The sequence below is a fragment of the Eimeria tenella genome, genomic scaffold (assembly GCF_000499545.2).
Source record: "Eimeria tenella Houghton genomic scaffold, Eth_scaff285, whole genome shotgun sequence".
Taxonomy (NCBI): domain Eukaryota; phylum Apicomplexa; class Conoidasida; order Eucoccidiorida; family Eimeriidae; genus Eimeria; species Eimeria tenella.
The window spans coordinates 1-11,877 of NW_013544244.1; the positions used below are offsets into that span (position 1 = coordinate 1).

Genomic DNA, 11,877 nt, shown 5'->3' on the forward strand with positions numbered 1-11,877 from the left:
CGCTATATAATGTGTATTATATATGCATGGACTTGTAGGGACCTGTTTCGCTGGCCCTGAGGGCTGAGGTCAAAACGCGACATCTATATATATATATATATATATATATGTATATATACATATATACATATATATATAAACGCTACATTTATAGATATACATATCGCAGAGATATATATATTGTATATCATTGATGTATAGAGTATAGAATTCAGTGTGTAGGGCACTCTAGTTAGGCAAAATTTATTTGCAGTTTAGTAGCTTAGTTTGCATGTGGGAAAAATTATCAAAAGAGACTACAGGTGGCTAATGAGAGGGCGCGAATTTGCTGCCGATAGCTTGTGGAATGAGCTGTTGAGCTCGCGAACAAGACTTTTGCATCTCTGTTTTATATGTCTTTCTGCTTTCAACTCTCTTGCTTGGCTGCTGGCCATTTCCTTCAATATTGAAATTGAAGTGTCCAAAATCCAAGTTCAGGTCCCGCCAGTAATGCCCACAGACAAAGCGGGAGGCCTCGTGACTGCGCGCGAGCCACTCGGAGGTGAACAGCAGGGGCAAGGACAAACACCAACACAAGTGTAGCCCTGGAGGCAGGCACATTGGGGGGATCAGTGGGGAACAGAGGAGGGGAAACGGGGAGAATAATGGCGGAAATGGGAAAAATAATGGCAGATATGGGGGAAATAATGGTGGAAAATGATCTAAACCGTCAACTGCAACGGCCAAATCTTTGCTTTGCAAGGAACGAAAACAGTTGTGATCGACCGGCCCGACGCGGGCGCGACGATCCTCCCTCGGGTGTACAGACAGGTGGTTCGAACGGCGCAGGAACCCCCTGGCGAGCTTCTCGGGAAGAATTCACCAAACGACAAATGCGGCAGCAACTGTCGGCGTTTGTCACCGAGACAAGTATTCCCTGTGCAGAAAGGCGTTTGTAAGTCCCTGTTTGCTGCGGGATGTTCACGCTTTCAATTGTTTCTCGTTTCGCCTTTCTGTGGGCGAAGCCACTTGAAACCTCTGCTGCTCGGCAGGAGCAGCGCCGAATCCCGCGCTGAAGAAAGTGCCTTGTTGCGCACAAGACAGCATGGACACTGCAAAAAAGGATAAAACCGGAGCTCAGCCGGAGCACATTGCACAGGCCTCGTCGTCCGCCATTCCCTTGGGGCGGAGGCGGCAGGCGGCGCCTGCTGCTGCTGCTCCGGGGCTGCCGGCGCTGCTGCTGCTGCTGGCCTCCGGGGGCGGCGACGAGGCGGCGTGGGCCACGGGCCTGGCGAGGCCCTCTTTGGCGGCCTCCGGGGCGGCGAGGCGCAGCGGCTGCTGCTGCTGCTGCTGCTTCTCCTTCGCCTCTCTGGCCACCTCCTGGTCCACCGTGAACTTGATGGCGTCCGCAGCCGCCTGCGTGCGGAAGTAGTACATCCCCGTCTTCAGCCCCGCCCGCCAGCCGTGGAAGTGCATGGTGGAGAGTTTGGCGTAAGTGGGGTTCACCATGTGGATGTTCAGCGACTGCGACTGGTCCACGAAGGGGGCCCTGTCCACGGCCATGTCCACGATGCTTCTTTGCTTTATTTCCCACACTGTCCTGTACAGCAGCTTCAAGTCTTCGGGGATTTCCGCAATGTACTGCACACTCCCGTTGTGCGCAATTAGCTGCTGCCGCAGCTGCTCAGTCCACAGCCCCCGCTCCAGCAGGTCCCGCAGCAAATGCGGATTCACCACGAAGAACTCTCCACTCAAAACTCGCCGGCAGTAAATGTTCGAAGTGTAGGGCTCAAACGCCTCGTTGTTCCCTGAACCAACACACCTCGCTAGCCCCAGTCCTTCGCTCACCAGCAGCAACAGCAGCAGCAGCAACAGCAGCAGCGAGAGGAGCAACAGCAGTAAGAGCAGAAACACCAGCAGCAAAAGCAACAGCAGCGAAACAAAAACAGCAGCAAAAGTAGCAGCAGCGGCAAAAGCAAGAGCAGCAGCAGCAAGAGCAGCAGCAGCAGCTGACCAAGGATTTGGGAAGTGCTGGCAGTGGGCATGGGGGAGACGAGGAGAGAATTGCGAAGTCCGTATTTGCGGATTTTGGCTTTGAGGCCGTCCCAGTCGCAGAGGCCGCTGCTGGGCTTTACGCCCCACATGTCGAACTGCAAAATGCCCTTCGACGCCGGAGACCCTTCGTAGGTCTCGTAGGGCCCTGCAGCCACACAACACACAGCAGCTAGCCAACACCCAGCTAGCCAACACCCAGCTAGCCACAGCCCCAGCGAGCCAGCGACCAGCTAGCCAAGCCCCAGCTAGCGAGCCGAAGACCAGCTAGCCAACAGCCGAAGCCCCAGCTAGCCCGGACCGGAAGCCCCAGCCAGGCGAGAGCCAGCTGCCCATCGGCTCTGCCTGTGTGCTCTCGCGAAGCCGCCTCCGCCGCCGCTCCGCAGCCGCAGCAGCAGCAGCAGGCGCAGCAGCAGGCGCAGCAGCAGGCGCACCGTGTTCAGCGGCGAGCTGCATGCTGGTCTCGCAGGCCGCGTAGTAAATGCACTCGAAGATGTGGGCGTTGAGCTGGCGAGCCTGGGGCGAGTCGAAGGGGTAGCGCAGCAGCAGAAAGGCGTCGGCGAGGCCCTGGACGCCGAGGCCGATGGGCCTGTGGCGGAAGTTGCTGCTGCGCGCCTCGGGGACGGGGTAGAAGTTGCGGTCGATGATGTTGTTCAAGTTGCGCGTCATGACGGCCACGACGCGCTTGAGGCCCTCGAAGTCGAAGGCGCGCTTCGCCGCGTCCACGAAGCGCGGCAGCGACACGGAGGCCAAGTTGCAGACGGCCACCTCCTCGGGGCTGGTGAACTGCACGACTTCGCAGCACAAGTTGCTGCTGCGCAGCGTGCCCAGGTGCTGCTGGTTGCTCTTCCGGTTGCACGCGTCTTTGTACAGCATGTACGGGGTCCCCGTTTCGATCTGCGCCTGCAGAATGGCGAACCACAGCTTCTGCGCGCCCACCGTCCGCCGCCCCTTCCCCGCCCGTTCGTACTCTTCGTACAGCGCCTCGAACTCCGCGCCCCACCGCTCCGTCAGCCCGGGGCACTCGCACGGGCACATCAGCGTCCACGGGCCTGCAGCAGCAGCGGCCTCACGCGCGCCCAGCAGCAGCACATGCAGCAGCACATGCAGCAGCACACGCGCCCGAGGCGCGTCGGCGCCGCACAAGGCCGCAGACGCAGCAGAACAACCTCCAGCAGCAAGTGCTCCCAAAGCGCCAGCGGACTCTCCGGCAGCACACGCAGCAGCACCACAGCACACGCAGCAGCACCACAGCACACGCAGCAGCACCACAGCACACGCAGCAGCACCACAGCACACGCAGCAGCAGCAGAATGCGTACCGTTGTCGTAGACGCGTTTCATGAAGAGGTCTGGGATCCACAGCGCCGGGAAAAGGTCTCTCGCGCGCATTTCCTCTTTGCCGTGGTTCTTCCGAATGTCCAGAAACTCAAAAATGTCTGCATGCCACGGCTCCACGTACACCGCGAGGCTCCCCTTCCGCTTGCCGCCCCCCTGGTCCACGTATCGCGACGCGTCGTTGAAGACCCTGCAACGCAGCAGCAGCAGCAGCTGCAGCAGCAGCTGCAGCACGGCTCTCTGGGCCCGCCGCCGCCCCCGCCGCTCCCTGGCAGCAGCTTCGGCAGATCTGCAGCTGCCTTCTCAAATGCCTCCGGAAACTCACCGCAGCATCGGAATAAGACCGTTGGAGTAGCCATTGGTCCCCCGGATGTAGCTGCCGGTGGCCCTGATGTCCGTCACCGAGAGGCCCAGCCCCCCCGCCGTCTTCGAGATTAGCGCGCACTGCCGCAAAGTGCTGAAGATCCCGTCAATCGAGTCTTCCTGCATTGTCAGCAAATAGCCTGAGACGGAACACTCCGCACCAAACAGCAACGCTCCAGTGCTGCTGCTGCTGCACCGCTGCTGCTGCTGCAGTGCCGCTGCTACAGTGCTGCTGCTGCTGTAGTGCTGCTGCTACAGTGCTGCTGCTACAGTGCTGCTACTGCTGCAGTGCTGCTGCTGCTGCTGCATACAGCTGCTCATTTGGGGCCTGGGAGTGCCGGCGTTGAAGAGCGTGGGCGTGGCGTGGGTGAAGAGTCTGCGGCTCATGAGATCGTAAGTTTCCAAAGTCCTTTCGATGTCTCCGTAGTGAATGCCGCAGGCCACCCGCATTATCATGTGCTGCGGCCGCTCCACAATGGCCCCCCGAGTCCGCAGCAAGTACGACCTGCAGCCCGCAGCAGCGCAGCAGCACAGCAGCGCAGCACGAGCTGCAGGGGACCACTGGTCACCAGCTGCCTGCAGCCACTGCCTATACTTGAACAAGTTTACACACTACGAGTAACAGCAGCAGCAGCAGTAGCAGCAGGTGCACTCAGCCCCTCCCGCTCCAGCTGCTACAGCCGCCAAAGCGCTGCCCCCGACATGCCGACCACCCAACTAGCGCAAAGACAGCCGCCGCCGCTGCTGCAGCCACCGCCGCCGCAGCAGCAGCTGCTGCTGCTGCTGCTGCTGCGCACCTCTCCAGGGTCTTGAAGGCGAAGTAGTCGTAGTCGAAGTCGCGCTGGTACTGAATGGCGGCGTTGAGGGTCTCGCGGTGCTGCATGACGAAGGCGTAGACCTCCTCGTGGATGAGGGGGGCGCTGCGGCCCTGGAGGTCCACGTAGGAGTAGAGGCGTTCGATGACTTCGCCGAAGTCCGCAGAAGTGTTCTTGTGCAAGTTGTCGATCGCGATCCGCGCAGCCAGCTTCGAGAAGTCCGGGTGGTGCGCCGCCATGTACGCTGCAGCAGCAGCAGCAGCAGCAGCAGCAGCGGCGGCGGCGGGGATGGGCGGCGCGCTGGCTTCGCGACGCGCGGAAACGTCGTGGTGCTGCTGCAGCAGCAGCAGCAGTGAAGCGCGCTGCTGCAGCAACGAGCGGGTGTGGAGGCCAGGCACGTGGTTAGGGAGAAGCAGAAGCAGATGGAAGCAGATAGAGCAGAGAGCAGCTAGAGAGCAGCACGCAGCAGCAGCAGCAGCAGCAGCTGGCAAGTGGAGTTCTCTCCACATTCACAGCCACAAGAAACCCAGGAGAAGCGGAGCTGTAGGGGCTTGGAGTGAGGCGCAGTTGCTGCGAGGCGGCCCGCAGCCGCGCGCAGCGCCGGAGCTGCTGCAGTGGTCCACTCCTGCTGCAGTGGTCCACCGCTGCTGCAGCGCAGAGGCGCAGTGGTCCAGCAACTCACCACTGGTCTGGGCTGCGAGCTCGTCCAGCTCGCTGGTGCGAATGCCCGCGTACATGCCGTTGATCACCGCCTGGCTGACCCTCGCGGGGTCGACGAGGGGGTGCAGCCCGTAGCACAGAGACTGGACTCTGTGGAGGATTTGGTCGAAGGAAACGGGCTCGCGCTCTCCGCGGCGGTTCAGCACGTACATGCCGCTAGTTGCTGCTGTTGCTGCTGGTGCTGCTGCGTCTGCTGCTGCGGCGGCAGCCCCCTCGGGCCGCTTGGCGCCCCTGGAGGCGGCGGACGCGCTGGGCGCGCTTGGTAAGGGCGCAGGCGCTGCAGCAGCTGCAGCGGGACAGGCAGCAGCAGGTGCTGCAGCGGCTGAGGACGCCGCCGGCGCCGCCGCTGCTGCTGCTGCAGCACACGGCTCCGTGGACCCCCCGAAGGCCATGGTGGCAGGCAGCAGCTGGGACTTCGCAAAAGGACTTAAAAAGTCAAAGCAGAGCTGCGAAGACTGGGAGAAGGCCGCAGCAGAGAAGAGCCGTCGAGCCCAACACCAGCAGCAACGGCAGAGCAGCAGCTGCTGCTGGGACGGGGACGCCGCGCGCGGGCCAGCGAGAGGCGCAGCGAAGCAATAAGAGAGGCAGAAGTGCCAATTAGGAACCTTAATAAGCCAACGAAGCCGCAGCTAAAGGTGTGGAGGGGAGAAGACGCAGCTGCACCCTCCAGGCAACACAGACAGGGATGGGGGGCAACAGCAGCAGCAGCAGCAGCAGAGGCAGCGGCGCCAACGGAGCCAACGGGGAAGACCACCGGGTCGAGAGAAGTAGGTGAAATTTCCTTTTATTTTCAGCTTTGCTGAAAGCCAAAGACAAGCAAATAACAACAGATGCAGGCGCAAACAAACGCCAGCAGCAGCACCTGGGCAAGGGGTAAGTAACCCCCAGCAGAGGAACGGGTGGTGAGGTCGCCTGTGGCTGTTGCTGCTGCCCTGACCCCACCCCGCTAACACACAGCAGCAAAACTTATTTTGCAGCCACTTCTTTTCTTTTGCGGGACTTTCCGCTGGCCAATTCCTTCAAATGCATCTCCGCAGCCACCCACTCCAGCGCAGCCACCGCAAGCCCTCCCGCCCTCTCTCTTCCTCTTTTCAACTTTTCCGCCCCACTGCCCCTTCCGCGTTCTTCACTCAGTTCGCTGCTTTGCTTTTACTTGGCAAATCTCCCGCAGAGCCTGCTGGGGTTACTGCAGCGGCTGGGGTTGCAGCTTGGCTTTCTGGGACAACACTTGCCAGTTCAACGCGGAAACTTGAAACAAGACGTGGGCCAATGTGTCTAATTCCCTGAAAATATATTTAATATTTTAAAACGAATGTTGTTTATTCACATATCTGCGCGCATGGATCTTTGTTCTCCATGCATATCTGTTGTTCCGCGGCGAAGACACAGTGCCACGCTGTGCGGCTGCAGCACCCCAGGGCCTTAGTCGCAGCTTGCTCGCACTCACACACATACTAGCAAGGGCTCTCCGTAGCCAGCTAGCCACAGCTAGCTAGCCGCAGCTAGCTAGCCACAGCTAACTAGCCACAGCTAGCTAGCTAGCCGCAGGTAGCCACCAAAAGCTGCCGCAGCTAGCTGCAGCTGCGGCGCCAGACTCTGTCTCGCGCCAAACACTAGAAAATGTACCACAAACAGAAGCTTGAAGAAAATATTCCGATTTTAGCCAAAGACAATACAGCCACGCAAAAGCTTGAAGAAAATACTCCGTTTTTAGCCAAAGACAATACAGCCACGGCCACAGGAGGGGGCCAGTGGCCACTATTGTCCCTTCAGCTGCCAAATGCCACTTTTCTGTGTTCAAATGGCTGTAATACAATTGGCTTAATAAGGCCAGCCTGGCCCCCGCAAACGCCGCAGAGTCTTTGAGCCTTTAAGATTGAATAGCCAACAATTTGGCTGGGGGGCCGGCGAGTCTGCTTGAAGTGCCACTCATTGTAGGGCTTTTTGGCCCAAATAAAGACAAGTGTTTATAGTTAAGAGTTTATAATAAGTCTGGGTAGAGGCAATGAGAAAGCTAGTTTGAAAATTGGGAACTTGCATGCATTCAGCAGCACCTGCGGAAGCTGTGCAACTCGCCTCGAGACGAATTCTTGAATTCGCGCTGAGACCATTCTGCTGGAGCTGCATTTAACGAATAAAGCTTTGTGTCAGCGAGGAGATGAAGACTGCAGCTTTTGGAAGAAACTGAATGTAAGAAACTCAAGTCTACGGCTTTGTCTGTAGGGAATTAAAGGAAACTAAAGGGAAGCAACTGAAGTCTGAGACTTCTTAACAGTTGCGCAGCAGTTTTGCTGCAGACAGAACAAAAAGGACACTTCTTTTGGCTGCAAATGCAGCAGCCGTGGGAAGCTTTCTGGGATTTGGCTGCTGCTAGACTTGATTGCAGGGAGGAACATCTTGAGGGCCTGTGGCCTGACAGCGTGGTAACAGCAGCAGCAGCAGAAATGGCAGCAGCCGCACGAGCGCCAGTAGCAGCAGCAGCAGTAGCAGCAAGAGAGGCGCTGGTTCGATTTAACGGGCTCAGTGAAATGCTCGTAAACACTACACAAATGGCTCACCCTCAGGCCAGGAGTTTAATTACTTTCAGCTGCAGCTCACTTGCCTAAGAGTTAGTAGATCTGACTTAAAAATAAAAAAGCCAAATTGAGTTTCTCATGCGCCAGCTGTTAAGCCTCAAAGGCTTCTGTTCTGGCTTCAGCCCCATGCATGCAAGTTGGATTCTGAGTGGAGTATTTGCAACAAATTCGGGGTCCCTTCTTTGATGAATTCAATTTCAAGTTTTATTCCACTTCAATGGACAATTTTAGCTTAACAGAAAGCTGCGAGCCTTTCTGAGGATAAAGAAAGCGAAAGCGGGGAATGTGGTAACTAGCCATGTTGCAATTCCTGCAAAGAAGCCCATGGGAAATGCAGGACTTGGAAAGCTTTTGAGTCTGCAAACCTTCATAAATAGGAGACTGCATAATAAAAAAGATAAAAGATTGCAGTAAATTCTGAAGAGAGCCGTCAAGTTTTGTATTTCGTTGGCCGCATCATACAGAAAGCCCAGGCTGTCTGCACAAGACTATTATTGCATTTCAGAAGTGTTTGCCGCAAAATCGGATGGAAAAACTGTTTAAATAGAATTCTGTAGCATCAAAGTTGCAAACATTTCTGACTTAGTTCGAAATTCAGATTTTTTCCGGAGCTTTCTCTAGGTGACCACAGCTGCAGTGATCTCTTGAACACCTCTCCCACTCTGACTAGGTAGATATATGCACAATTTGCTTAATAATTCTCTTTGAAAATATTTTTTGTATGTTAGAAGAATTTATTTTCCAAAGCTATGAATCTGTTTCATTCCCGAAGTTTCTTCCTCCCTGCTTGGCAGTACTGTACACTGCAGCCGCAGTGCTTCTTACGAGCCCCAAATGCCGGGCGTAAATGTACATCAAAGGAAATGCAAACGCCAGATAATTAAAAAATTTATTATTTCAGTGCTTTTCATCCATTATTTCAGTCAATCTACTCCGAATTCTATAGGCCTCAAGGCCATTTCCGGCCCGTTTATACTCCTCTGTATTCCAGAAACTACCATGCTTATAATCGCCAGCCACACACAGGGAAGGCATTCCGGTAACAATTTTATCCTCGATATTTTAAGAACAAATGACTAAATTCCTTTTCTATGTAATTGCACAAATCGAAGGGATTAACCCGTACAGTTTAGTTTGCCGTCTCTCAAAGCCAGCTGCAGCTTAAAGCGAATATCTAGAGAGCCAAGACCAAATATATGGGCCACGTCTGTTTAAGAAAATCCGTTCCAGAGTTTTAAAAGCCAAATAATGTATTATAAATGAGATTTGGGCGCAGCACAGCACAGGCTGCAGTGCTGCCGCTGGCGCCGGGCAGCTGCGTACAGCTCAGAGTTGTGTGCAGATCCTTCAAGCCTCTCAGCTACAGGTCTAGAAAACAGCAAATTTTCTCTTTAAATTCATTAATAAATAATTTCAGAGTTCTTTAGTGCGGGATTTTGCGAGGGAAGTCCTGGCCCGAAGGCCGCAGGTCACTGTGGGGCCCCAGGCCTTCCAGCAAGCCCTAGCGGCCCGTCTTGAAGCCAATTTAAAGTCCCCGGGCTATTACTAGCACTTTAAATGAAACAATTTGAAGATTAAATGTTTCCAAAACTGTCTTTTTGTCGCGGGCTGCAGCACCTTAGCCCCAGCCCATCTTAAGAGGGTCAAGTGACCCTTTAGCTCAGCGTTTGAAGCAGCAAATTAACTTTCTTTCGTCCCTTAGCTGCCCTTAGTAAACTATTTGTTGCTGCAGCGCAGCAGCAGCCTTTGCTGCATGTTCTCAGGCGGGGCCCCACAGCTAGTGGGGCCCAGCGGCCAGCTGCAGCTCTGGCCAGCCAGCTGCATGCGCTGCAAGCGTTGCTGCGCTGCAGGAGCTTGGGGGACCCCCACTCCTGCTGCTGGCCCTAAGGGGCCCTCCCCGGAGCCGCAGCAGGGGCCCTCTGAGCTCCCTGCTGCTCCTCAGGCTTCGTGGTGCTGCTGCTGCAGCAGCTGCAGCCCCACAGAGGCTCTAGCCAATGCCGAGCGCCGCAGGCGCCTGCAGCAGCCACAGGTGCAGCAGCACCAGCAGCAGCAGCAGCCGCACGCGCTGCAGCCTGCAAGTCTGGCCGTTTAATCTAAAGAGGCTGTCAGCTCCTCGCATGCAACTAGACAAGAATGAAATAGACAAGAAAGTAAATAAGTCAGTTTTGTTTGCTGCCTTCAAATTTGCTGCAGGGCCTGCAATTTGGGTGTCTAGACAGCTTTGGGCTGAGGGCTTAAGAGCCCCCAGGTGTCTGTACACCCCAAAAAGACACAGCGGACTTGCTGCTGCTGTTGGCGCTGCGACTGCAGCAGCAAAGTTGTTCTCTAGCTGGGCGGGAACCGCTGCTGCCAAGTCTGCTGCTGCTGGCACTGCTGCTGCTGCTGCTGCTGCAGCAGGGGCTGCAGCAGCGCCAAACACCTCCCTCTTGCCCTAGCAAAGTACCCATAGAACAGCCGCAAAGCAGCAGCAGCCCGAAGCCCACTTTCGCTTGCTGCTGCCTCACTGGGGCTTCCTATATTTTCCTCCAGCCTGCAGAGGCAATCAAGCCACCCGATGCTGCTGCAGCAGCAGCTGCTCACAGCGCTGCCAGCAAGCTCAGCAGCAGCAGCAGCAGCAGCAACAGTGGCAGCAGCAGCAGCGATAAGGAACAAAAGCAATGCAAAGTTCTGCACACGTTGGGGTGTACATACAGCTCGCGGGGCTTACCACAAGTTGCGCCGCGGCAGCAGCAGCAGCACAAAAGCCTTTTCGGGGAAATCTGTTGCCTCAGCAGCAGCACAGCCATCTGCAGCAACCCAGCCCTCAATTGTTTTAGTTAGCAGCAAACCTCTGAGACTGTGTCCCCTGGCTTGCTGCTGCGCGCTGTTGCTGCTGAAGTTGCCCTCGGAAAGCCTGCCAGTAGCAGCAGGTGCCGCTGCTGCTGCTGTTGCTGCTGCTGCGGTCGTTGAGCGTAGGGCGACCGCCTCAGCAGCAAAGCGCCACACCCAACGGTCTGTCCAGTGGCTGCACCCAACGCCAAGCTGCAGCGCCACGCTGCTGCTGCTGCTGCTGCTGCTGCTACGGGCCGCTGCGGGAAGCAGCAGTGAGACCTCTTCGTGGCCACAAGGCGACTCCCTTTCTGGTCCATGCAGAAGACCCCATGCAGAAGACCCCATAGTCCCAGCTTTCGCTGCTGTTGCTGCTGCTGTTGCTGCTGCTGCTGCCTGCTGCGCTGTCGCCGCTGTTACTTGTGCTGTTTCTGTTCGTGGTGAAGCTGCTGCTGCTGCTGCTGCTGCTGCAATGACGCCCCTGCGCCAAGCAAGCCGGCTTGCCAGGCGCTGCAACTTGCTGCAGCTAGCAGCAGCTAAAGGGTCAAGACACTCGAAGAAGTGCAGCGCGAAACTCAGCAGCACCAGCTGCTGCGGCGACTGCAGCAAACGCCCACACGCGTTGCGCCTTTCCGCCTCCAGCAGCAGCAAGTGCAGCACAGACACGGCCCGCTTGCTGCTGCTGTTGCTGCTGCTGCTTCTGCTGCTACTGCTGCTGCTGCTGCTCTCTAGAAGTGCTTCCTCGGAAACCTCCACTAGCGGAAGCAAAGAGAGGCTCTCTTCATTCCACCCTAGGGCTGCACTGCTGCAGCTCGGCGGCGGGGCTGCTGCTGCTTCTGCTGCGTTTGCTGCTGCTGCGGCTGCTGCAAGAGCTGGCCCCGAGACAGCACGGAGACGTAAAGGAGTCTCGCCACCTCGGGGTGAGCCGCAGCACAGCAGCAGCTGGGTCTGCAGCAGCAGCAGCAGCGCGTCGTCACTGAGGCTTGCGGTTTGCTGCAGTAGCTGCGCATGCAGCAGCGCTGCAGCACCGCCTAAATCCTCTATTGCCTGCAGCACCACGCCCTCAGCAAGCAGAAGACACATTTGGAACCAGTACTTTGCTGCTGCTGCAACAATTGCTGCTGCTGCTGCTGCTGCTGCTAAACTGCCAGTTGAGATCTTACCTGCAGCTCGACCAGCGACAGGAGGATATCGGCCCAGCACCTGCACGTACACAGCAGCAGCCGC

General features: G+C 56.8%; 2 protein-coding genes across 2 annotated transcripts; both read right to left on the bottom strand.

Moving 5' to 3' along the window:
* Positions 1 to 1,116: 1,116 nt before the first annotated feature.
* On the bottom strand, positions 1,117 to 5,658 carry ETH_00032610 (ribonucleoside-diphosphate reductase, large subunit, putative; the record flags this gene model as incomplete). Its single annotated transcript, XM_013379411.1, has 8 exons — positions 1,117 to 1,787; positions 1,994 to 2,179; positions 2,466 to 3,083; positions 3,353 to 3,558; positions 3,694 to 3,871; positions 4,043 to 4,236; positions 4,529 to 4,790; positions 5,229 to 5,658. 8 exons carry the CDS (start codon positions 5,656 to 5,658, stop codon positions 1,117 to 1,119), a joined length of 2,745 nt encoding a protein of 914 aa, XP_013234865.1.
* A 4,509-nt stretch (positions 5,659 to 10,167) lies between these two features.
* Positions 10,168 to 11,733, bottom strand: ETH_00032615 (uncharacterized protein; the record flags this gene model as incomplete). The annotated part of the gene is made up of 2 exons (XM_013379412.1): positions 10,168 to 10,372; positions 10,550 to 11,733. 2 exons carry the CDS (start codon positions 11,731 to 11,733, stop codon positions 10,168 to 10,170), a joined length of 1,389 nt encoding a protein of 462 aa, XP_013234866.1.
* Positions 11,734 to 11,877: the final 144 nt, after the last annotated feature.